This window comes from Erpetoichthys calabaricus, chromosome 4, assembly GCF_900747795.2.
Source record: "Erpetoichthys calabaricus chromosome 4, fErpCal1.3, whole genome shotgun sequence".
NCBI classification, from domain to species: domain Eukaryota; kingdom Metazoa; phylum Chordata; class Cladistia; order Polypteriformes; family Polypteridae; genus Erpetoichthys; species Erpetoichthys calabaricus.
The window spans coordinates 59,810,503-59,835,046 of NC_041397.2; the positions used below are offsets into that span (position 1 = coordinate 59,810,503).

A 24,544-nucleotide genomic window follows, 5' to 3' on the forward strand; every position below is an offset into this window, starting at 1 on the left:
AAATACATTCTCCTTTATGGAAAAAAGAACAAACATTGTTCAAAAGATTACAAGAAGAAAGGGATTTGTACAGCTTTGTTTATTTACAAATGCACAAACAATTTACATTTTCTTCAAGGACATATGTGTGTATGAATATAGAGGTTTAAATACACACTCATATTAACACATTCAGAGGCCAGCTGCTCTTGAACTTTGGACCACCACAGTGTTTTCTTCTATTTGATGCTATACTGTATATGTACGTACTGTATAATAACACATATGCATGACACCCCCTCCCCAAATAAAACTCCTTAGAACTGTGAAAATTCAGATGATGTCATTTGGGCACACACACATGTACAGAATTGTTTAACAAATAATATGTTGTGTATTTATTATCAGACTTTACAAATATTTTTTACCCAAGGGTGCCTTACAAGATCTGAACACATTACAATTCCTAACTTACACTTTATATTTTTAAAGAAATTGCACACGAGGCGGTTGACTGCCATGCTTGAGGTAGCAATGAGAGTTTTAAACGCTACGAAGTCCAGCGTCCCACTCATTACACACACACACTGCTCTAGAAGGGTACAGTCGTTGTCTGCTAGTAGAGAGTAGAGAAGGTGCAGCACCACACAGTGCCTCCGACACCACGGGAATGAGAATTTATACAGTATGTGATGTACAGCTTGGTAAAACCTTCACCATGACGGAACACGCTTGAAGAAGTGCACAGCAAGCGGTTTAAAGGTTTGGATCTTAAAGATCAGATAGCATGCGTCTTGAGGCACATTTCCACTCTGCTCTACTTTGATCAAATGCTACCAAAATCCAATGTGGAAGGACTTACTCGGTGATGACCCGATGACATCAATTTGCACATTAAAAGAATATAAATAAGTAAAGTGTTGTTAAGGGGAAGCATGATGGCTAGAATCATGGGGTTGAATCTAGTGCCTGGTCATTGACTCCGTGAAGTCTGCTTGTTCTACCCGAGTATGTGTGGCGTTTTCCTCTGGGAACTTCAGTTTTAATCCCACATGCCCAGAGACACATGCCAGGCTGACTCGACTGGTTCTAGACGTGTGTGTGTCTGGGTGTGTGTGTGTGTGTAAGAGGGCTCCATCAGTGGCAGCAAACCATCTGGCAGAGGTCTGCATTCCCATAGGATCAGACTATAGATTTAGTGATGCGGGTAGTTGACCGCTATTCCTGTGGTCGGGAGCAGGCTGTAACAGCATAGATTAACCTCTTGTGAAACATTTATGAAAAATACTACATATAATTAGTTATATTACTGTTAGAATTTATCATCAATGTTCTAATCGATAACTGCTATAAAAGTGCTGCACTTATAAAAGAAGGAAAGCTAGTGTGTGCGCGCATCTGTGACATGGTGGTGTGTCGTTTTTTTTTTTTTAAATTGATTTTGCAAATGAATAATTACAGGCATTATGTACACAGGCCAGTGCAGGCTTATTTATTAGGGTGTCTGGATTTGTGATTTCTCTTCCATAATCTCCAAAAATGGAGAACTATATAGCACTATTTTGATGTTTTTTAAGTTTTTTAACGCATCAAAAGTCTTAATATCTAAAGTAAAAATAACGAGAGCTACACACGTTATAACTTTGACATTCTCATTTGGATTCTAAAAATGATGTTTTAGTGGAGGGCAGCACGGTGGCGCTGCTGCCTCGCAGTAAGGAGACTCGGGTTCGCTTCCCAGGTCCTCCCTGCGTGGAGTTTGCATGTTCTCCCCGTGTCTGCGTGGGTTTCCTCCGGGTGCTCCGGTTTCCTCCCACAGTCCAAAGACATGCAGGTTAGGTGCATTGGCGATCCTGAAATTATGCTTGGTGTGTGCGTGTGCCCTGCCCGGGATTTATTCCTGCCTTGCGCCCTGTGTTGGCTGGGATTGGCTCCAGCAGACCCCCGTGACCCTGTGTGTTAAGATATAGCAGGTTGGATAATGGATGGATGAATGTTTTAGTGGGGAGCACTTTGATACACAATGAAAGCAGTCTCATAAAATAGTCTGTTCCCTCCACATAGGCTGTGGGTTTCATTCAAGTAACTTTTAGGGAGGTAAACAAAATTCCATTGGAAGCAAGAAAATCAATGGAATTTTGTCAGGAGTGGGAGAGTAAAATCATTACAGTGCAGGCCTCTGCCTCTGGGGTTCCCATTGATATTACACCCAGGACAGGCTGCAGCACCGTAATGCTAAATTTTGTCAAGCAGGATGGTGAACACTATGAATATAAACAGTTGAGACAAATATCAGGCATCTTATGCAAAGTCCAGCTTGATTTAGCACAGAATTTTTAAAAAATCCTGCGACTATGGCTACAAAGTTATATTTATAGGATATGCTTGGACTTAATTAAGTACAGTATTTACACTGTTCTCTAAAGCTAATGGCACAGTGATGTCTTGTCATGGGGTAAGTCAGACTTGCCGACTGCACCTCATCACTGGACTGTCACTTTACATGACTGAGTGTGTTGAATTTATTGACTGTGTACTGACCTTCTGGCACAGTTGTGCTTGCCTCATTTTGTAGCAATAACAGGCCCCCTTGATGGCGCTGGTGCTGTACAAGCGGCTAACAGGTACGACGAGTTCAGCTCTGTTTTTTTTTCCCCTTTTTGGTGAAACACGTGGCATCAGAAAGACAAGGTTTTCTTCTGTGTGTGAGGACCCCCACATCCCATTCTATGCATTGTACATCCTGATGAACATTCATTGGTTGTCAGCATTCCTGCACACACAGCCTGCCTCTACTACTAAACACAAAATCAAACCAGATGCTGGGCATGTCACAGGTACGTGACTGGATTCATGAAAGCGTGATGTCCACTGCCTCCAACTCACTAAGATTAGGTAAATGAAGTCTACGACTGAAAATCGCTGGAAAAGTCGGCGTCATGTGACATGGCCTTTAGGTGGCTTATATGCTGCCACATTCATCTGCTTTGGATTCATGATGCCTCATTCACACGTGTGTGTTTGCAGAGGTGCAAGTTAACACAGATTTGATTACTATCTTTTTGGGCCTTGACGATATGCATTTTCATGCAACTGCCTGTCATTATATGTTTAAATAAAATGATCCTGGGAGTTTGCATGTTCTCCCAGTGTCTGTGTGGGTTTCCTCTGGGTGCTCCGGTTTCCTCCCACAGTCCAAAGACATGCAAGTTAGGTGCATTGGCGATTCTAAATTGTCCCTAGTGTGTGTGTGTGTGTGTGTGCCCTGAGGTGGGCTGGCGCCCTGCCCGGGGTTTGTTTCCTGCCTAGTGCCCTGTGTGGGCTGGGATTGGCTCCAGAAGACCCCCGTGACCCTGTAGTTAGGATATAGCGGGTTGAATAATGGATGGATGAAGGGAAAAAAGGGGGTCGTGTGCAGAGAACAATTTGAACAAACATGACCACATACTTTAATTTAAGCCACATCCCTCTCTTGTCGCTGGCTCCCAGCAGAACACACAGCACTTTCCTCCATAGAGACAGGCGTGTGTGTGTGTGTGTGTGTGTAGCTGCCACCCTGTCAGCCTTAAATCCTGGAAACAGGAAAGGGCGGTTGCTAAGCAACGGCTAAGGGGCGGGATTTCTGTGTGGAAGAAAGGCATTCATGTGCATGATGGTCCATCTTCATGTGGAAGATCTGCAGCATGTCACATTTTTTACAAACACACAGTGATCCTCTGTGGTGATGGAAATGGGGGGCCAAAGACTCTAATTGATTTTACGGTCGTGCTACGGATTACCTACATGGCTATGAAAATACTGGCAGGGGGAAACAGTTGAGTGTGAACGAGCCCTGGGGGAGGAACATTTCGATTGTTATAAAATGATCACATCCAATTCAAAAGCTACCTGAAGCCCCTGAGCCGGCTTCATTTCATCTGCTCCTAAAGCTCCCTTGTGCAGTCTGTCCTGACAGTGGTCTCCTACACAGTATAGCATAAAGGGTTTCATTATTTTACTGAACATATAATGTCCATATAATGTGTAACAAAGTTCAGCAAACAATTCTAGACCAGTTTACCAACACCCCAGCACCACATGGTCACAGTTTCTTGTCTTACCAGTTTATTTTTGACTGTACCTCATAAGCGTCTGTTCATTCATTCATTTTCTTGCCCTCTCATCTTGTTCAGCACTGTATGGAGTCTGTACCTATAAACACACTCACTGTATAAATGAATACCCCGATGCCATAATTTTGTAATTATTGTTGCCCATCACAAACAGTTTTGCTCAAAAGAACAAAAATATAAAACGCTTCAGTACTTTGTGACTTAAGTTCTCATTTATGGATCTTTTTCCCCATACTTTGCTCTTAACGATGGTTCAGCTCTTACAGGAGGAGCTGCTGCTGCTATAGGGCTACCATTGGAAGATATCTGAATCAAACCAAACATATGCAACAACCTACTGTGGAGCCTGCAGAAAGGAAGAGCACATTTGATTCCCCCACGAGAAGTTTAGGGCATATTTATATATTTAGACATATGGTGGTGCAGTGGTCTGCTAGATGTGGCTGTGGGGTGAGCTCCATGATAGGCTGGTCCTCATCCAGGGTTGGTTCCTGCCTTGCCTCGATGTTTCTCAGTGGGTCTCAGGGCCTCACAAGCAGGTGAGAATATGGAGAGATGGATGGATGGATGGACTTGGGACACACACAACCTCTGAATCCATTGGATCTGAAGCCCAAAGACCAACTAGAAGCATTGTGTGTATTCAAGAGTTTAAAAAAAACAAAAATACTTGCTATTTACTATATTACATTATCTACAGTTAAATGCAAACGCCTATTGCTAGTCTTTATAGGGTCCTGACTTGCACAGCTGCACACAAAATCCTTTGTTGTCCTTTACAGATGTGCAAAGTGAAACAGAGAACAAGACAGGAGCGATGAAGAGAAGAAGTGCCTGCCTTTAACAGAATAGCATTCCCGATAGCATTCTTTTACTAACTGTAAGTAAAGCTGGACGGAAATATTTTAGAAGTATTAATGTTTAAGCCAATAGATATGCTATTTGCTATAAACCACATTCATTTCCATGGTTAATGAAAAACAGTCAGAATGTCAGGACAGCTACGACTATGGCACTTCAAGTGCACTTGACCTTCCTCAGATCATCGCTTTGTGAAGGCTGTCGCTATGGCTTATTCACACATCCACTGTTCACGATGACTTATCAAACAAAATGTGAAGGCCAGCCTGAAGTGATCCCAGTGTCCGCAGGATTTGTGAAGATGGCCAAAAATAAAGTGATAAAGGGTGCTTAGAAAGGGCAACACCAAGCAGGGTTCAAGTGAAACAAAAAGTATGGAAAACTTGGCGTCTTCATTTCAAGAAAAAGTGCTGCCAGATTCTCTCTTCCAATCATTGTTTTTGCTACGGTGTCCACCAGTCGGCAAACAGCTTTAGGAAACTGAGCGATAGCAGCCCAGTCAAGGCATCTCCTCCTTTGTCCAAGCACTGTGGAACTCAGACTCCTGTTGAACAGTATGCCATGAACGTGGATGTGCTCGGGTGTTTGTTTCTTCATACGCTACTGCACTTAATCCCAGCTTGTCTTCAACTCATTGGCAAGAGAGAACTTTGTTCATAGCCTACCTGTCAAAAAAAAAAGAAAAAGGAAAACATCAAGTCATTATTCATGTTTGTCTTATAAGGTCAGCAGATGTAACGTTGCCTCCACATTTTTTAAATAATTCAGGCAGTACAATCAGTGGCTTAGACGTGGCAGACAAAATGCTGTGATAAGAGACTCAGATCTGACCTTGGCTCCTGGTGTGGCCCTGTACAAGTCAGGCGAGCCCTCTGGATTTCACTTAAAACGTTATACTGTGATTATTCTGTGTACTGCCATGTAAGGTGCCACACTAAATCTCCAGTATCTACACATTTACTTATCTGCTGTTATAAAAGTGTAACACATTTTGCGACACCCGTAGTCTAATCGTGACTATTTGCAGATAAGATCCTCACCGGGGGCCATGAGATGGAGGGTGGATGGACATCAGGGGGTTGTATTTGTGGCCTTGAACAGCACAAAAAAAAAAAATTCTGATTGGCCTGTCGCACATGTGAGTTTGAGCAATAACAGGTCTGTGATGCCCGGAGTTGCTCATGCGCTACACTGGACTGCTTGTCTACCTGTCACTGAGAGGTGTGGGTAAGCCATTGAACACCATTTGTGATGGAGACAAGGGCTTGCGATTATTCACCATGAATGAGAAATTCCCAGCATGTGTGGGTCAGAAGCTCACACTTCCCTTTGTACACACCACCACACTTTAATAGGGTTCTTGGTTGTCCCTGCTGTAGTCAGTCGTGGCTTCGGGTGGAGCACCTAGGAGACACTTGAACTTGACTAAAGAGGAGGTTAAAGTCATAGCAAGGTTTCTGAGTTGAACCCACAGAAGGATTATTACTGAGCTTTGGGGGGCGAGAGCAGGGGGCCTTGACCCTGTCCCCTCCAACCGCCTCCCTCCTCCTCAAGCTGGCATTCCACCAGAACTGAACCAATAGGGATCAATGCTTCAGTATCAATGGCTTCCATGTCCACAGGGCTTTTCAATAACGTTGCTAACGAGAATATAAAACTGTGACCAAAGATGCAATTTAAAAAGCAACAGTACATTTTAAATAAGTTCATTGTTTTTAAAGAAATTTCATAACTTGCATAATCAATATTAATTCCCTACAGTTCCTACCACTATAATGACACAGTGGTCAATCACTATGGTCTCCTTCTGTCACATTAGAACATTAGAACACTCTAGACGAGAACAGGCCATTCAGCTCAACAAAGCTCGCCTGTCCTATCCACTTATTTCTTCTAAAAAAACATCAAGCCGAGTTTTGAAAGTCCCAGCGTCTTACTGTCTACCACACCACTTGGTAGCGTATTCCAAGTGTCTGTCGTTCTTTGTGTAAAGAAAAACTTCCTAATGTTAGTTGGAAACTTAAGAGTAAATTTCGCACAGTGTCCCCGTGTTCTTAATGAACTCATTTTAAAATAACAGTCTCGATCCACTGTACTAATTCCCTTCATAATATGAAACACTTCAGTCATGTCACCTCTTAATCTTCTTTTGCTTAAACTCTTTTAATCTTTCTTCATAATTCATCCCCTGTAGCCCTGGAATCCACCTAGTCGCTCTTCTCTGGACCTTTTCTAGTGCTGCTCTGTCCTTTTTGTAGCCTGGAGACCAAAACTGCACACAGTACTCCAGATGAGGCTTCACCAGTGCATTATAAAGCCTGAGCAGAACCTCCTTGGACTTGTACTGCACACATCAAGGCGCTATATAACCTGACATTCTGTTAGCCTTCTTAATGGCTTCTGAACATAGTGATGAGTGCACTATGACTCCCAAATCCTTCTCATAAGGTGTACTTTCAATTTTCAGACCTCCCATTGTGACTTCCCAAAGCCATGCAGGTTTGGTTTGACAATAGCAGATAGGAGTGTAGGTTTGTGCATTGATGTGCCCTACAAAAGACGGCCTCTGTTTTTGGGCTCCTGCCTTATGTAGTCTGTGACAATGGGATCAAGTTTGACAATGAATGGATGGATAGATGGACTTATCTTATAAATATATATTTACACAGAAAAAATGATTGTAAAATCAAGAATCTTTACACTCAGTGACCGACTGCAGAGAACTTCATGCCTTCTATAAACCACAGCAAGTGAAAAATGCCAAATTCAGAACAAACCGGGACAAGACAGAAGCAGAAAGGCCAGAAAAAAAAAAAAGAGCAGGAGACACTTGCAGATGCAACGGGGACTGAAATAAGGGCGCAGATAATGGTGACGCTGGCATGGTTTCCATGTCCCCTCCACCTCTGCTCAGGGTCTATTCACTTACTGTCTAAACAAGTTTTCAGTGACCCTCTGACTGCCCCCACTTCCCAGCCCACAAACCCCCATGGTGCCTGTTATATTATAGAGGCAGGTCTGAGGAGCACACTTGTATCAATTTGCCTTCGGAATCTCTCTTTTCTTGCCAGAAAAATCCAAACGTTCTCCGGCGGCAGTGTTCCGAATTATGGATTCTCTCCCCTGCAGTTCTTCCTATTCTTTGTAAAAGTTTCTCACTTGCTTTCTCACAGATTCCCGCTGGGAGCACAGAAAACCGGCTTGGCAGTGAGGATCGAAGGATGAATTCTGTTCCAGTTCAGCTGTGTTACTTCACAGAGAGGAACTTAACCGTTACAACAAGGCCTCCCCCAACTCTGTGTGCTTTAATAAAAAAAATCTTACAGGAAAATGGGAAGGATGGGTGGGGGGGATTACTTTAACGATATCTTAGAGACTACTAATAAAATAAAAAGGCCATTTCTTTAAAGTTGCCAAGCAGCATGATAAAAAATTTACAAGGAAAAGTAGCAGAGTGGAGGATGAAGGAGGCAGAACTCTCAGCTGCAGCTTACTGTGAGGCAACCCATGCCTGGCATACTAAGCAGAGAAACAAAGCAAATGTTCCCATCCAACATTATAATAACTACTGAGAAACAAAAGAAAACTGTACACTCAATAAATACACCCAGAGGCCACATTATTAGGTATGCCTGCTTGTTAATGTCTGCTCCTGTAAACAACTAATTGTGGCTGCAACTCAATATTAATGTCATCCAGACATGGACAAGGGGCTTAGCTGTTGTTCAGTCAAACATGAGAATGGGCAAGACATGCGATATAAATGACTTTAAATCAGGATGTGAATATTGTTGCCAGTCATGATGGTTAAAACATTGCAGCGCAGAGTACAAGTCCAAGGAGGTTACGCTGAAGCTTTATAACGCACTGGTGAGGCCTCATCTGGAGTACTGGATGCAGGTTTGGTCTCCAGTGCTAGAAAAAAGACATAGCAGCACTTGAAAAGGTCCAGAGAAGAGCGACTGGGATGATTCCTGTACTACAGGGGATGAATTATGAAGAAAGATTAAAACAGCTGAGATTTTACAGTTTAAGCAAAAGCAGATTAAGAGGTGACATGACTGATGTGTTTAAAATTAGGAAGGGAATTAGTGCAGTGGATTGAGACTGTTATTTTAAAATGAGTTCATCAAGAACACAGGGACACAGCTAGAAACTTGTTCAGGGTAAATTTTGCACAAACATTACAAACTTTTTATCAACACATAAAACCACAGACACTTGGAATAATCTACCAAGTAGTGTGGTAGACAGTAGGACTTTAGGGACTTTCAAAACTCGACCTGATGTTATTTCGGACGAATTACATGAATCGGACTGGCAAGCGTTGTTGGGCTGAGTGGCCTGTTCTCGTCTAAATCTTTCTCATAAAGACCCTACAGCTTACAGGGAGTGGTATGATGACAATAGATAGATAGATAGATAGACAATAATCATCCAATGAGAGGTAGTACTGTGGGGCAACACGACGTATTAATTAGGAGAAGAGGAGAAAAACCAGCTAACAGAAAGGCTACAGATAACAGCACTTTGCAGCAGTGTTGTACAAAATATTATCTCTAAACGCACGGTGAGTTAGAATATGAAGCAGATGGGCTACAGTGGCAGAAAACCATTCCTGTCAAGTAAGGGCAGGAAGACAAGGTTAGTACAGTGGGCACAAAGCTGAATGACTGAAGACTGGTAAAATGTCACCTACTTTAGTGAGGCAAGTCTTGATTTCTGCTCTAAAATGTAGAGGGAGTTAGAATTTGAAGTAAACAACGTGATTCTCCAGACTTATCTGGTCTTCTGCCAAAGATACACACTGATGGTGACAGTGTAACGGTGTAAGGACTGTTTTGCTAGCACACATTAGGCCTCTTAATAGCAGCTGAACATTAGTACCACTTGTATGTCTCAGTATACCTGACCACATGTATCCCTTTATCGTCACGGTCTGCCCTTTGCAGCAGGACAGTGAGGCATGTCACAAAGCACACATTAACTCGCGCTGCTTCATTGACTGGTTTACTCCATTGGCTCACACACTACCCTGGTCTCACTGAGATGAGGTGGAAGGGGAGGCTCACAGTATGAATGTGTGGTTGGAACTTCTACAGAAGTGCATGATGCGTGTTGGAGTGTGTGGTATGGCCAAAGCCCATGTCACATTATACAATAATTACAAATACTGACAGTTAAGATAGATACCCATAAAATGTATTTGTATATGCTGTACAGGATGAAATGTGTTCTTTTATACATTACAGAGATTAATTAATGATTAACTGTGCAAATAAACAAGCCTCTTATCCATCAAAAAGCTTGTTAATGCTCTTTTACTCAAATGGAAATGCTCTATATACCGTATATACTCACGTTTAAGTTCTCCCGTGGATAAGTCAGGGCTTGACTTTACCATTTCTGGTATTTTATAATGTTGGTCATAAAAGTTGAATACGGAAAACTCCCGCTGTTGATCCAAGAGATTATGACATGCTGACGCCCACCTGAGAGAGTAACCACGGAGCGCACTGCCTTTTGTTTTATGTATCATGCCTACGTGACCACACAGTAACACCCAAACTATTCAGAAGCAACGTTTGCAATGATTTGTGTTTTTTGTATCTCACACCCACATACAAAAATATGAAGCTGGTTTTACATTAAAAGTTTTTGACGTTGCAAAAGAAATTGGTAACTGACTGCTGCAAGAAAATTCGATGCATCTGGGAAACTGATGTGAGATTAGAGGAGGCAAGATGATGTAAAAACAAAATTTAAGTGTTGTATTTTTGAGCGGGCGTACAAGTTGAGGTCTGATTTTATGATCAATTTTTTGGGTTTCAAGACCCAACTTATACGCGAGTATATATGGTAAATAAAATATATTATTATTATTACGGATTCAATGGTCAGTATTCACATTTCCAGAATGCCGCAGCAACTTTCTCACTCACTCACCCACGCCACTGCCAGGCAAACACGGGCCAAGACTCGGCTTTTATTCTATGCTCTCTCACTGTCTCAAATCATCACCTTTTCATATGCATACATTCTGGAACCCTCTTAACCCGATTCAGCTGCAGGGGTGGGGGGGTGGAGCCAACATCAACTCACCAATCAGACTGAAGCACATATAACGCCAGCCTATATTCTTCAAGGGATAGGCTCAGTTCACATACAAGTCCAATACAAAAAGACATCACCTTTTCAACATGAACGCACAAATGTAAGACAACATTTACTATTTTGTTTTACATGCACAGACTTCTACATTTTGAGATAGAACATGTTTTACATTTACACGTTTGTGCAAGTTTTCCACTAATTTGTAGCATGTTAGTAAAGTTTTACGTACTACAAGGCGAATTTTATCCAGAATATCAGATCAACTGGTTTATTACCCAGTCGTATCAGAAAGGGCCAGCATTTGTAAGACATTTTTCCAGCAAGTTGTTAATTTCAAGCCATGAAGATTTTAGTCTGTTCAGGGGCAAAAAAAGGGGGTCTTACCTGGCACTAGATAGGCGTTCTTTAAAAAAAAAAAAATGGCCGTATCCCATCCCTCTCTCTTTCTTCTGTTGCAGAAAACTGTTACGCCCTTCCTGTCCCCATTTGAGCCATTGCTCCATCTCACCTCCCAAGGAGTTTCCTATAATGCAGTGGCGTTAAATGCAGCAAGGACTCACTTTTGACCAAATCCCATAACTTAATCCCAGGGACAGAGGCAAGTCCTACCTGTGTCATTGCACCACTGGGCTGAAGTCTCTATAGCAGAAACTGGCAGTCATGCATTCTTTCAGTTGCCTTTTAAGAGCGGAGTTCTTCAAGGAAGCTCCTCAGCTACTTGCCTTAGAAGGACAGCATGTTTTTACTGCTTTCTGTCTAGCATCTTAACCATGTGCTGCCACTTTAATGACTGGATGTTTCTACGGGGTTTTCTGTCAGTCCCCAACTTTAAAAAGGTGACAAACTCCACAGTCTTCTTATGTGTAATTATGTAGTGCTCCCTCTCATTCAGGTGATGTTCTAATCTCATGCCAACCTTCTGTGACACCTCTTCCTCTCTTTTTGCAGGGTTCAGGAGGGATCCCCGTCACCAGCTGGGTTGCCTGCCCTCTAATTTATTTGTGGAAGGCTAAACACCACCCACCACACAGGCCCGACATCAGTCTCCCTCTGCTGCCTCTCGTGGCTCTTGAGTTCATTTGGTGGGTCTTTCTGCTTCCCATGTCATTCTCTCTGTCTATGTCTGTCTCTGATGTCTCATCCTATCCTGTGCCATCTATGCAACTCCGACAGCCAGGCACCATGTCAAATGATATATAAATCCGCACAGCCACATGTATAATTACATGTATTATATGTGTATGTAGTAAGGACCACTGACAGTTCTAAACAGGGAAACTTTACATAAAAATGCATTCACTGCATCTATTTACAAATTTTTCTTACTGGGAAAGCAAACACACATCCTATTTATTATAAGCAGATTTTATAATTCAAAAATAAAAAAACCAATATATTAATATCCTCTCTGCCTACTTCCCCAGTATGACTGGCACATGATAGATAGATAGATAGATAGATAGATAGATAGATAGATAGATAGATAGATAGATAGATACATTATCCAACCCGTTATATCCTATCTATCTATCTATCTATCTATCTAAAGGGTCATGGGGGTCTGCTGGAGCCAATCCCAGCCAACAAAGGGCGCAAGGCAGGAAACAAACCCCGGGCAGGGCGCCAGCCCACCGCAGGGCACACGCACACACACACCAAGCACACATTAAGGACAATGTAGGATCGCCAGTACACCTAACCTGCATGTCTTTGGACTGTGGGAGGAAACTGGAGCCCCCAGAGGAAACCCACACAGACACGGGGAGAACATGCAAACTCCATGCAGGGAGGACCCGGGAAGCAAACCCAGGTGTCCTTACTGCGAGGCAGCAGCGCTACCCACTGCGCCACTGTGCTGCCCTAGATAGCTAGATACTTAATTGTTAGGCAGTAGTGCTGAGTTATCTGCCCCACCACATTTGTGCCTGGAGTAATTATAACTGGCATTTATCCCTTATTCCATGCCCGGTCATTAAAAGTCTTGTTGATTGCATTGAAGGAGTATTGTACAAATTTTATTAGTCATTTTTTCCAAGCTTTATAAAAGCGTTAATGTCTCACTTTGAGTCTAGAGAGATCAATGCTATATGTGAAAAGCAATATCAGCATAGACAGCCTAACCTGGGGAGACTCGGTTCGCAGACCGATTGTCTTGTAGGTTTGCATGTTATTCTGGTAATGAAAAATAACCAAAACGCTAATTTTGAACATGATACGGTACGAGCTTTTCATTAATTTTGGTACAGATAGAAAATAGTTTTCAAGCACCTTGTGAGCAGTCATTTATTAACATGATCAGAATTCTTTCAACCAACCCCTACCCTACATCTAGTTCGATTTACACCCCCTCTCCCTGCCCTTCAAATGTAGATATGAATACTAATGCATTAGAGACTCCAAGGGGGGCCATTCACACACCATAAAACAACGATTATGCAGTGAACCGGGGGGCTGCTGCAAGACAGGGGAGTTGGAGATTTATCCATTATATGCTTCGGTATTGTTTTGGTACCAGGCCTGAAGGCTGGTCAGAATTTTAGTACTGATCCAACACTAGTGTCTTGTTTTAATATCAAACTTTGAGTTACTGCTTTTTCCCAGATGCACATAATATTAGCAGTGAGATTTGGAATGAACACCCGCCAAGTTTCAAGTGAAACACATAAGGCCGGCGTCACACTACACAACTTTGAGTTGGACAGCGTGTCACACTTAACAACTTCAGTTACTCAGTCTTGCTGCCTTGAGGAGGTCGGGATTACATGACTTGGTATTGCAGGAGGTGACGGACTAAATGGCGCCCTCATGGCTACTCAGCAACACTTTCACATTTCCTGTTATTTGTTTTCCTTTCTCCAACAAAGACGAGATATTGAACAGATGTTTTTGCAGACTCCTCTGTTTGCCTGTTCTCCTTCGTTTCATGAGGCTGCCTTTGATTAACCTCTTCCCTTGCTTGGGCACTGAGAAGAGCTAAGCTCTCTTTGGTTATCAACTTTTGTGCCCGTGAGCGCACCCTCATGACTTGCGACAAAATCAGTTCTGTTGCATGTAGTTCTTTGTCACAAACCTGTATAATTGTGTTGCTGTGAATATAAAACTATAGGGCTGACAGTCACAGGATGTGTCTCGACTGCCCACAGCTCACTACGATTGTGTAAATGAAGGCTATGACTGAAAATGAGTGAGGGGCTTTAGCCACTCTATTACACCGGCTACCTCACCACTCTCAGGACTGCTCATATGATGTTAGTGCACACAACGTTCAAAGACTGAGTCAGAATAGGAAGACTCTACAAAAGTGCCCAGTTCAGGGTCATTGACCAGCGTGAACAACAGCTATGTAAAATGTGTTTCTTAAGAAATATATCCTGCTTGAATACCTTTATCTTTAATTTACAGAAGTGTTGCCATTCTTAGGCAGACACTCCAGCCTGACAACCCAATTAAAATCAGATATTCAACCCCCAAAAATTCAAATGGCTTAGCTTACTTGGCTTCATCATCTGAAGTCCCAATTTCTGAATACTTCTTGCCATTGGCCCCCCTGTATTCTGATTCTCGTTCGCCGATATCTAATGAGTGGGCTTCGGTTAATTCCGGCTGATCCCGATTTACAGGGGAATCCGGATTCTGATCATCTGCCGGATTCTGGTTTTCATTTTCCTCTGCTTCTGGCTCATCGGGCAGGAAGAGTTGAAAGCTTTCACTGCCAGCCGAGTGTTGCATCAGGGACTGCACTTCAGAATGATCTGCCCGAGAGCAGCTAGAAAAAGCAGCCATGCAGGATGGGATGAGATCTTCTACTGGATCACTGCTTCTAAAGAGACAAAAATAAACACATAGCTGATGAGCCCCAACTGTAGACTGAAGAGTGTTGGTTTTAGAATGAAGCAGGCTTCAGACCAAGATGACCCCACACATTCTGAGACCTGCACACTGGGACATAAAATGGAATATGGCCTTGATGACATTTCTTCTCCTGCTTTGTCTTTGAATAAATATCAGATACTGTACAGTTTTCAATGTTGTTTGTTTTAGGTTACAGGCATCCACCCATCATCAAGCTACCTTAATGGAGTTTAGTGAGACATGGGGGGGCAGTAGCCTGTCTTAGCATTACTGTGCACAACACAGAAACAAACCTTAGTTTTTAACAGAAGGTTGGCGTCCATGATTGCAGGGACACCTGGGTCTGCTAGCAGGAGCTCTGAATGGACAATCCCAAGGGTTCCCTGCCCCATCACTGACTTTGGAACTGATAACTCAGACCTTGAAAAGCACCAACACACCTCAGATAGAGCTTTGAGATCATCTTGGATCTTAATTAGAGCACATGGTTCAAATGACCACTGCCTGCTGGGATGGCAGTATGGCCAGGGAGGTGGCGAAAACACACAAATGGTGCTGTATGAGACACTGTCCATGTGTTTTGTGGAAGGTTTGTAATTGTGCCATCCAATATGACCAGTGGAGTAAAAATAAACAGCTAGGGCTGGTGATCCAACAGGGTTTTGTTTGTAATTTGACCACTGGCAACGTGTATCCCTCATAAAACCTTTCTTGCATGTCACTTTCGAAGCCACTTGCCCAGTTTTTCTCTTTTCTTGCACATATCTTGTCATGTCACTTAACTTTTGCAACATATCGATGAAATGGGATTTGAAAATCCTTGAAGTTCCAATATTTACTACACTGCTTGCTAACTTACTACATCTGGCAGCATGCATGTAAAGAAGCTGGAAGAGACACTCCCTGTAATGCAGGACGCTCAATCACAAATTGGGCAGCCAGATCAGCCACTAGTTTAATGGAATTTTCTATTTAACTGAGCAGTAAACTTTGCCGCTAATAACTCCAGTGACCCATGTTTGTGTCCCAACCAAGCCGACTCAGGGAGGATGGAGGATATGACGGAGAACAACAAACTGAGCGCTCTTCAACGGAGAGGCCTCGGGTTCTTTGTAAGAGGAAATATTTTGCAGATTTATCCTTGACCACACATGAATAACTGTTTTCACATATACGGTATTGTCACTGCTACAGGAAGGACATGTGGGCCTGCATTCTACTTCCCCAAAGATGAGTGTTTTAGGCTAATCAGAGAATCTAAACTGACCCGGGGTGAGTGTGTGTGTGTACAGGAGTGGACCCTCCTATAGACTGCTGTCTGGCACAGTGCTGTTGTCTGCCTTGTTTCTTGTTAGGTTTTGGCCCAGATTCCTCCACTGGCTTATGTTTATGATCCTTTTCATTATCTTTTTCATTCATTTTTCTGTTTTAATTATTTAGGTTGGTTATTTATGTTAATATTATTCTGCATTACTAAAATGCATTATTACAAATGCTTGTGATGTGCCATCTGTTGGAATGAAAAATTCAATGCATGTACATCAAGCACTGCTCGTCTCGAACCACCCTTACTTAAAAGAAGAGGACGACATTTATCAAGACTCTTTGCAGTGTTGGCTCCTCAGTGGTGGAACGAACTTCCTCTTGATGTACGAACAGCGGAGACCCTCACTGTCTTTAAACGTCGTCTGAAGACACACTTCTTTAAACAGCACTTGGGGGACTAAAGTCCCCATGCTTTTTTTCTACCCTTTCTCTTTATAAAAAAAAAAAAATTGTACTAAACTTACTCTTTTCTTCTAGCATGGTTTTGTGTACAACTTGGTCAGTGGTAACTTGTTTAATGACAGTAGATTTAATCCTAGCCTAAAAAGACTGAAGAACAGTCGTAGACTACTAAGCACTGTTGTAAGTCGCTCTGGATAAGAGCGTCTGCTAAATGTTGTAAATGTAAATGTATCTGTGTTATATGCTATTTGGTATAGGATTCATAAAAACCAATGTTAATGTTTGAGATACACCACCTGTTGGAATGACAAATGCAATGCATTTTTTTACTACAAATATTTATTATGTGCCAGCAGTTGGAAAGAAAAATGCAATGCATGTGTCTATGTGATATGCCATTTAGTATGGGATTCATAAAAAGCAGTGTTAATGTTTGAGATGCACCACCTGTTGGAATGACAAATGCAATGCATTTTTTTTTACTACAAACGTTTGTGATGTTCCAGCAGTTGGAATGAAAATCAGCAACTTTTCATTTTTCAGTTTGAATTATTTAGGTTGGTTATTTATGTTAATATTGTTCCACATTACTAAAATGCATTATTACAAATGTATGTGATGTACCATCTGTTGGAATGAAAAATGCAATGCATTTTTTTACTACAAATGTTTGTGATGTCCCAGCAGTTGGAATGAAAAACGCAATGCACGTGTCTGTTATATGCCATTTAGTATGGGATTCATAAAAAAGCGGTGTTAATGTTTGAGATGCACCACCTGTTGGAATGACAAATGCAATGCATTTTTACTACAAAAGTTTATTATGTGCCAGCAGTTGGAATGACAGAGACACAGCAACCAGATGGACACACAGATACTCACCCTTTTTGAAGGTGGGCTATGGAGAAGGATTAGCGCTATGTCAAAACATGTGAAACATTGTTTATGTTTCAGATTGTGTTACAGGCAGTTCCCACTTCAAAGGGCATTTACATGAATTATAGATATGAACTCATTACCAGACTTTGAAAACTCTCCCAAAAACTATTTAACAGTGTACAAAACAAGCATCCCCAAAATCCTCCCATCACTCATCATTGAGTAAAACAAACTGACATAATACAAACTTATTTCATTCTGGTTGTATATTTCAAATTAATTCGACTTGTTGGGAACCAAGCACTGATTTTATTCATCAAAGACTAAAGATATTGTGTAAAGTATATTCATAAAGGTAGGCACAGTTGGAGATTTTGCATTTTATCTGTTTATTAATTAAACCAATAGTAGCCAGATGATATTCTTGCCTTCGTTTAAAATCAAGGACTACTGCATCTTAGAGATGTGAACTCTGACGTTCGACTTCAGTGCAGGGTGGGATCTTGCTATAAAATAAAGATGTGTCAAAGGCCACGAAACAGCTGTGCAAATGTATTGACAACAGCTCTCTTTATCATTTTAGGAAGGTGTGACTGACACAAAAGTTTGCTGCGTAATGCACTGATTGAAATCTGAGAGCTACATACAAATTCTTGTCAAAACCACAGGAAATCTGCCATTAAGTAGAAACTTAAGTGGACAAACAAATCAAAACCTCAGACTCACTGCCTGATCCTGGGCAAATCACTTCCACCAGTGCAGCACTGCGGGCATTACCATCACCATCATCATCATCAATCGACTATGTTATGTACAATGATAAAGGCAGAGTGTGTATCGGACAATACTTTAAAAGTTACCCAGAAAGGTAAGTCGGTGAACTATAACATTTGCTGCATATTTATCAGGTGAACTGCAGCCAAGAATGCGAATTCGATCAGACATAGCGGCACGGGGTCACGTTTTAGCCCACCTCTCCCGTGGTTTTGCATTCTGTAGTGTAGTCTAAGATGGCACCTACAGAGGTTCTTCCTTCATAGTGAACTCCGCCAGGACTGAAGCAGGGCAGACGCTAGGAAAGAGCCAGTAATTACGTTTGAGCCTTCAAGTTCGCTTGCACACACACACACTCCACATCACACACACCAGGCACACACAGTCGCTCTCCCATCGTATTAACCCGTGACGTGCTGTCAGGAGGTATCTTACGTTTCATCGAGGCCACTCTGAGAGTGGAATGGGCAGCCGTCACTGCCACGCTCCAGACTGCAGGTCTCGTCACAGCACAAAGATGGAATCAGATGGACTGGCCCTGTCAGATAAAGCAGACAAATCTTTCTTGAGGCACTTTGATTTATTTTGGTACTGCTGCACATCTGTATACCCTAAGGTGCCTGGAGCTTATGGCAAGTTGCTGCACTTTTAAATTTATAAGTAACTAAAACTCAGCTGGAAACCTACAAACATAAAAAGCACTTGCTTTTCTTTAGTACGCTAACCAAATTGTATTTTTTTACTTTGAATCTTCTTAGTACTTGCAGCACTTTTCATAAGTAAGCAGTTTCTCATTTAGCATTATGATTTACTCAAAGCCACGTCCACGAATGAACATGGAGAAACACACACGGAGTGCCGTCTTCCCAGTCGGCTGGCTGCTCTGATTTTTTGCTGCGTTCCACTTCAGGGTTTCGGTGACTGACTGATCTACTTCAAGACAAAAGACAGCCAACTATATTATGCCAGGCTGTCAAGTTTTCCATCAGTTGCAACTGAAAAACGATTAATAACGGTGGAGCATCAAAGGATGTCTACCATTTAGCAGAACCGCAGCAGCTGGACATCCTCGGGACAAAATCTTATTGACTGGAAAAGAATGACCTCTGCACTTACTTCACATTTGCAAATGAAAGGCAAAATGAAAAAAGAAAAAAAAAAGACCTGCCCTGAAGCAGAGCTTACCACAAGTCTGTGTCGGGTCCCTCTGGCAGTGACAGCAGTTTCTGTGGGAGCACTCAGTCATTCTCTGTCTGTCAAAACACGAGAGCTCGGCGTCGCTGTAAGGACATTCAGGTGAGCGTGTGGGCCCTGTGACCATAAAAGAGCAGGCAGAGAGCTATTCAGTGGGCAGCTTATGGAGTCCTCTCTACTGACAACATCGACACGTCTCATCTTTATGAGACAGCGGTGCAATCTGACAGCAACACATTATCTTTTCTACATACCAGCTAGAAACGTCTGAATTCATAACACCAGTCTGCACCAAAATCTTCCCACGCTTAAAAAAATAAAATGTTCTTTAAAGATCTAGGCTTGCTGAAACCATTTGTGAAATGGGAATTTCCTTACCACAAACCGTTTCAGTGAGATAGATATTGGATACTGTGACAAAAACGAAGTTTTGACTTTAAAAAAAAAAAAACGTTACATTTAAAAAAAAAGCAACGTTTTTTTAAATAGGTTACATTCTGGAGTGTTATTTGATTGTAATAAATTCAATGGATTTAAAAAAAAGAGGAAAAAATACGTTACATTTGTAGTATATGACAATCCTTATGTGACGTTTCTGAGGAAAAAAATGGTGAAAAAGAAAAACTTTGGATGGGATTTTTTGACGGGAGGAAGATAATCGGACGTCAGAGATGCGCGTTAGAGCAGAGCGCAGGGCTGGGCGTCGGTGACTTGCAATCCCAGTCTCGGTCATCCTCACAATCCAACAGCAGCACGTAAACACAGCATCAAGTTGAGCGAAACACCTCATCTACCTGCGAGAATGTGCCACTAACGGAGACACACGATTGTCATTTCAAGTATACCCTCCAGCAGTCCACAGCAATCCCAAACAAGCTCAGTCATTCTCTCACTGCAGACGGCACAATCAAATAGCAAGCAGAGTGAAGCAGAAGCGAGTAAGCACGGCATCAAGTTGACTGAAATACTGCATCTGCTGTTAGAATGGCTCACACTATGATCGCACGTCTCCAACACACAGACATTCTCACAGCCGAAGCTGACCGTGTGTTTATGTGCCGTGTTTTGGTCAGATATTATTATTTGGACTGCTTGCCTATCTTCTCATAATATATTCTGGCACTATAGACTCGGAGTGCTTTTGTGAAAGAATACAGTCCCATCAAAAAAAAAAAATCTATCAAAAATTTCCCCCTCATCAAAACACATTTTTTGTTATTTTCAGCATCATGTTTTTTTCACCTAAGGGGCTCCGTAGGTTTTATGGTGTAATTTTTCACGCCCAAAATATTCTTTGAAGCATACTTTGAGCTGAAAAATGTCAGCCTTCCTCATTCTTAACATTAGTTAAGGTGAAAACAACCCAAAATCAAGGATTCACTACTCGGTTTATGCTATCAATCAGTATGTTTTTTTTCTCTCTTTTTATTCCTTTCAAAATACTTAGGATTAGAAAAATGCCCTTTTAATGTCCAGAAGAGAGAAGGTTATTTAAATGTTTTTACAGAAATATGCCAGGTCGGGTTGATCCATCCGCTGTCTTGACCAGTTAACAGGTAATCAGCAGATAAACTCTGATGAACATGGAGAGAAGTCCAACTACTCAGACGGAGAGACAGAATACCTTAAGAAGTGCGAGTCGACATTAGCTGGCATGTGTTGGTCATTTCACCACGAAACACCTTCGGAGGATAAGAAGAAACAGGTCTCTATCGAAGGAGTGACATAAGAAAAGGAGCGACATAAATATCGTATTAAAGGAGTGTCATTTTATTGGAGTCACCTACCGCACACAACTGAAAGTACGCTCGCCAAAAAAATCGTTGCTACCACTTGGATGGTTGGTGGGATGGTTGTCACTTCTTTAGAAATTTATATCTGAGGTTTCACTCCTTTGTTATGTCCACGGTTTTCAAACTGTGGTACGCGTACCACTGGTGGTACTTCAAGTCATGCCAAGTGGTACTCGTGTGGTCCTTTATTTTCCACGAATCGATGTTGCTAGAATGCCAATATGTTGCATATAATCATATATAGTATAAGTAAGTATACTACTGCAAATGCGTGGAAGACTCCAAGCCGGCTTTTATTACCGCGGACACCCATTTCCTTAATTAGTTTAATATCACTTTAACGTCATAATTATAGTCATTATAGTGATTATAGTGACATTTTCTTCAAAACAACACGGGCGTAAATTAACGATTCATTAACAGTGGTGCTTCAGTTTACTGGTCCTCGCGGAGTGGTACTTGTTCAAAAAAGTTTGAAAACCGTGGTGTTATGTCACTCCTTTGAATAGGACTGGAAGAAACTACCAAGTGACTACGTTTTGTAAGTGATAATTAGATTTAAAACAATTCTTTGTAAATTTTATAATTTTTTCAAGTCTAAATCGTTAATTTTAAAAATACGTCTTTACTGTAAAATGGTGTTTTTTTATTTTAAATCATTATCTCTTAAAAATAGAGCAGTTCTGTTGCCAGATTTGGATTCAGCACCCTAAAATCTATGAAGAATGACTGCAATGTATGACAGGATTTAAAAAAAAAAAAGCAACCAATGTAATATGCCTATTTTTCTCCTCTTCTACCAGTTCTTATTCTTGAAGAAGTTCTGGTTAGATATGATGCGATATAAATAGGATTTCTAGATTTTTATCAAAAAAATCCAGGAAATTTGATTTCAGGGAAATGAATGTACAGTATATCTCTGAGTATTTCACAATATAAATGGAACTGGGCTATTCAGAAAATATTTTCCTCCTGAACTTGTGCAAAACATAAAATACCGTATATATTCAGAATCAGAATCAGCTTTATTGGCCAAGTATATGTACACATACAAGGAATTGGACTCCGGTTTTACCTAGTATTGTCCCTGATGCTGTGAGATTGACTTAAGTGTTCATGAGAGTGATGGCCTGAGGAAAGAAACTGTTCACATGTCTGGTAGTTTTGGCGTACAGTGCTCTGTAGCGCCCACCAGAGGGAAGAAGTTGAAAAAGGTTGTAACCAGGGTGTGATGGGTCTGCAATGATGTTTTCTGCCCGTTTCCTGACTCGAGATCTGTATAAGTCTTGAATGGAGGGCAGATCAACACCAATGATTTTTTCTGCAATCCTGACTGTCCGTTGAAGTCTGTTCCTGTCCTGTTTTGTGGCTGAGCCAAACCAGACTGTGATAGATGAACAGAGAACAGACTGGATTACTGCAGAGTAAAATTGGATGAGCAGCTCTTGAGGCAGATTGAACTTTCTGAGCTGGCGCAGGAAGTACAACCTCTGCTGGGCCTTTTTAACAATTGTGTTTATGTTTAGTTCCCACTTTAGGTCCTGGGAAATTGTGGATCCCAGAAACCTAAAGTTTTCCACAGCAGACACAATGCTGTTGAGTAGTGTGAGAGGGGGCAGCACTGGGGGGCTCCTCCTGAAGTCCACTGTCATCTCCACAGTTTTAAGCTTGTTCAGCTCCAGGTTGTTTTGACCACACCAGAGGGCCAGCTGTTTGACCTCTCATCTGTATACAGACTCACGTATAAATCGGGTCTTGAAACCTGAAAAATTGATCAGAAAATCAGACCCCAACTTGAACACCCGTTTAAAAATATGACCCTTCATTTTTTTTTTATACATCTTCTTGCCTCCTCCAATTTCACATCAGTTTCTCAGACGCATCAAATTTTGTTTTAGCAGTCAGTTACCAATTTCTTTCACCTCTTCAATGACTTTTAATTTAAAACCAGCTTCATATTTTCTTCTGATCGAACACTCCATCGTAGATAAGGGATGCTCTTACGATAAAAGTGTATGAGGGTGTGAGATACAAAAAAACACAAAACAGTGCAAACGTTGCTTTGGAATAGTTCGAGTATTACCGTGTGGTCACGTAGGCACAATACATAGAAAACAAAAGGCAGTGTGCTCCGTGGTTACTCTCTCAGGTGGGTGTTAGCATGTCAATCTCTGCAGGAGTTTTCCGATTTCAACTTTTATACCGACCGACATTATAAAACACCGGAAATTATACTGTAAAATCAAGTCCCGACTTTTCCGTGGGAGAACTTAAACGAGGGTACATACAGTAATTCAACTATAAACTGTACATTGGGCACCCATACTGTACTGTAAAGTGTATTCAGGACAGGGTCTGAGTCACGATGCTGTCCACAGGCACCTGCCTCACTAGGTCATATGTTTTGGAAGTGCTCTACACTCAGACCATTTTTGGACAATCGGTTTTGCATAGCTTTCAGATTTCCTCCGATCTAAGATCACTCCCAGCCCCTTAACAGCAATATTTGGAGTACGTAATTGAAAATCTACTTTAAAATCCAATACTATGCCGCTTGAATGAAGACTCATCTTGCTTCGTTAGAAGAATCCTAATCCACCCGTCATGACTCAATAGTAAAGTGATGTCTCAGGTTATGTTAAATTGGAAAAAAGGAAATTTTCTGCCTGTTTCGGAATCTGTCAATAAATTCATGAATGTGTTTGTAAAACGGTTTTTGCCTGGTCATTGCTTGACCTCCGCTGCTGTTTAAATGGAAATGCTTTATGTGGCACTCCGATGTGGGTAGGGAGAATTCAGTTTTATTATTAGTTTATTTTAATCATGACAGATTTTTTTGTTGGGGGGGGGGGGGGGGCACAGTGATGGTCCTGTTGTATTGTAACAAAAAAGTCACAAAGGTAATGTGTGCTGCTTAAAGAAATTGCAGAGTTACATTCATCTAAATAAAGAAAAACAAAAACTTTGGCTTGAGGAAGTTGAACAGTATCTGGTGGTATGTTATACAACAATATCTTTCACTCACATGTACCTTGTATATTTATGCATAAACACATACAGTATACATAAATAAACACATTTACGGACACCAGCAAAGGAAAGAGAAAGCTGTGATTTGGAAAAACATGTAATATGATGTGTTCCCCCCATTAGGCGAGACCCAGCACATGCCCAAGCTGACGAACTTGCCCTGCAGGGGTAGGCGAAGGCCACAGAAGGTTTGATAGGAGGGCACAACAACTCCCGGGCAATAAAGAG

General features: G+C 41.6%; 1 protein-coding gene across 1 annotated transcript in view; it reads right to left on the minus strand.

Moving 5' to 3' along the window:
- Positions 1–1,418: 1,418 nt before the first annotated feature.
- The window catches only part of tnfrsf19 (tumor necrosis factor receptor superfamily, member 19), a 112,058-nt gene continuing 88,932 nt past the window's right edge, over positions 1,419–24,544 (minus strand). The window contains exons 7-10 of the mRNA XM_051927317.1: positions 19,485–19,610; positions 18,735–18,837; positions 14,560–14,886; positions 1,419–5,617 (exon numbers count right to left, since the gene is read on the minus strand). Of these exons, the coding sequence (XP_051783277.1) occupies positions 5,614–5,617; positions 14,560–14,886; positions 18,735–18,837; positions 19,485–19,610 (560 nt within the window). The 3' untranslated portion in view covers positions 1,419–5,613. The remainder of the gene's footprint in view (positions 5,618–14,559; positions 14,887–18,734; positions 18,838–19,484; positions 19,611–24,544) is intronic.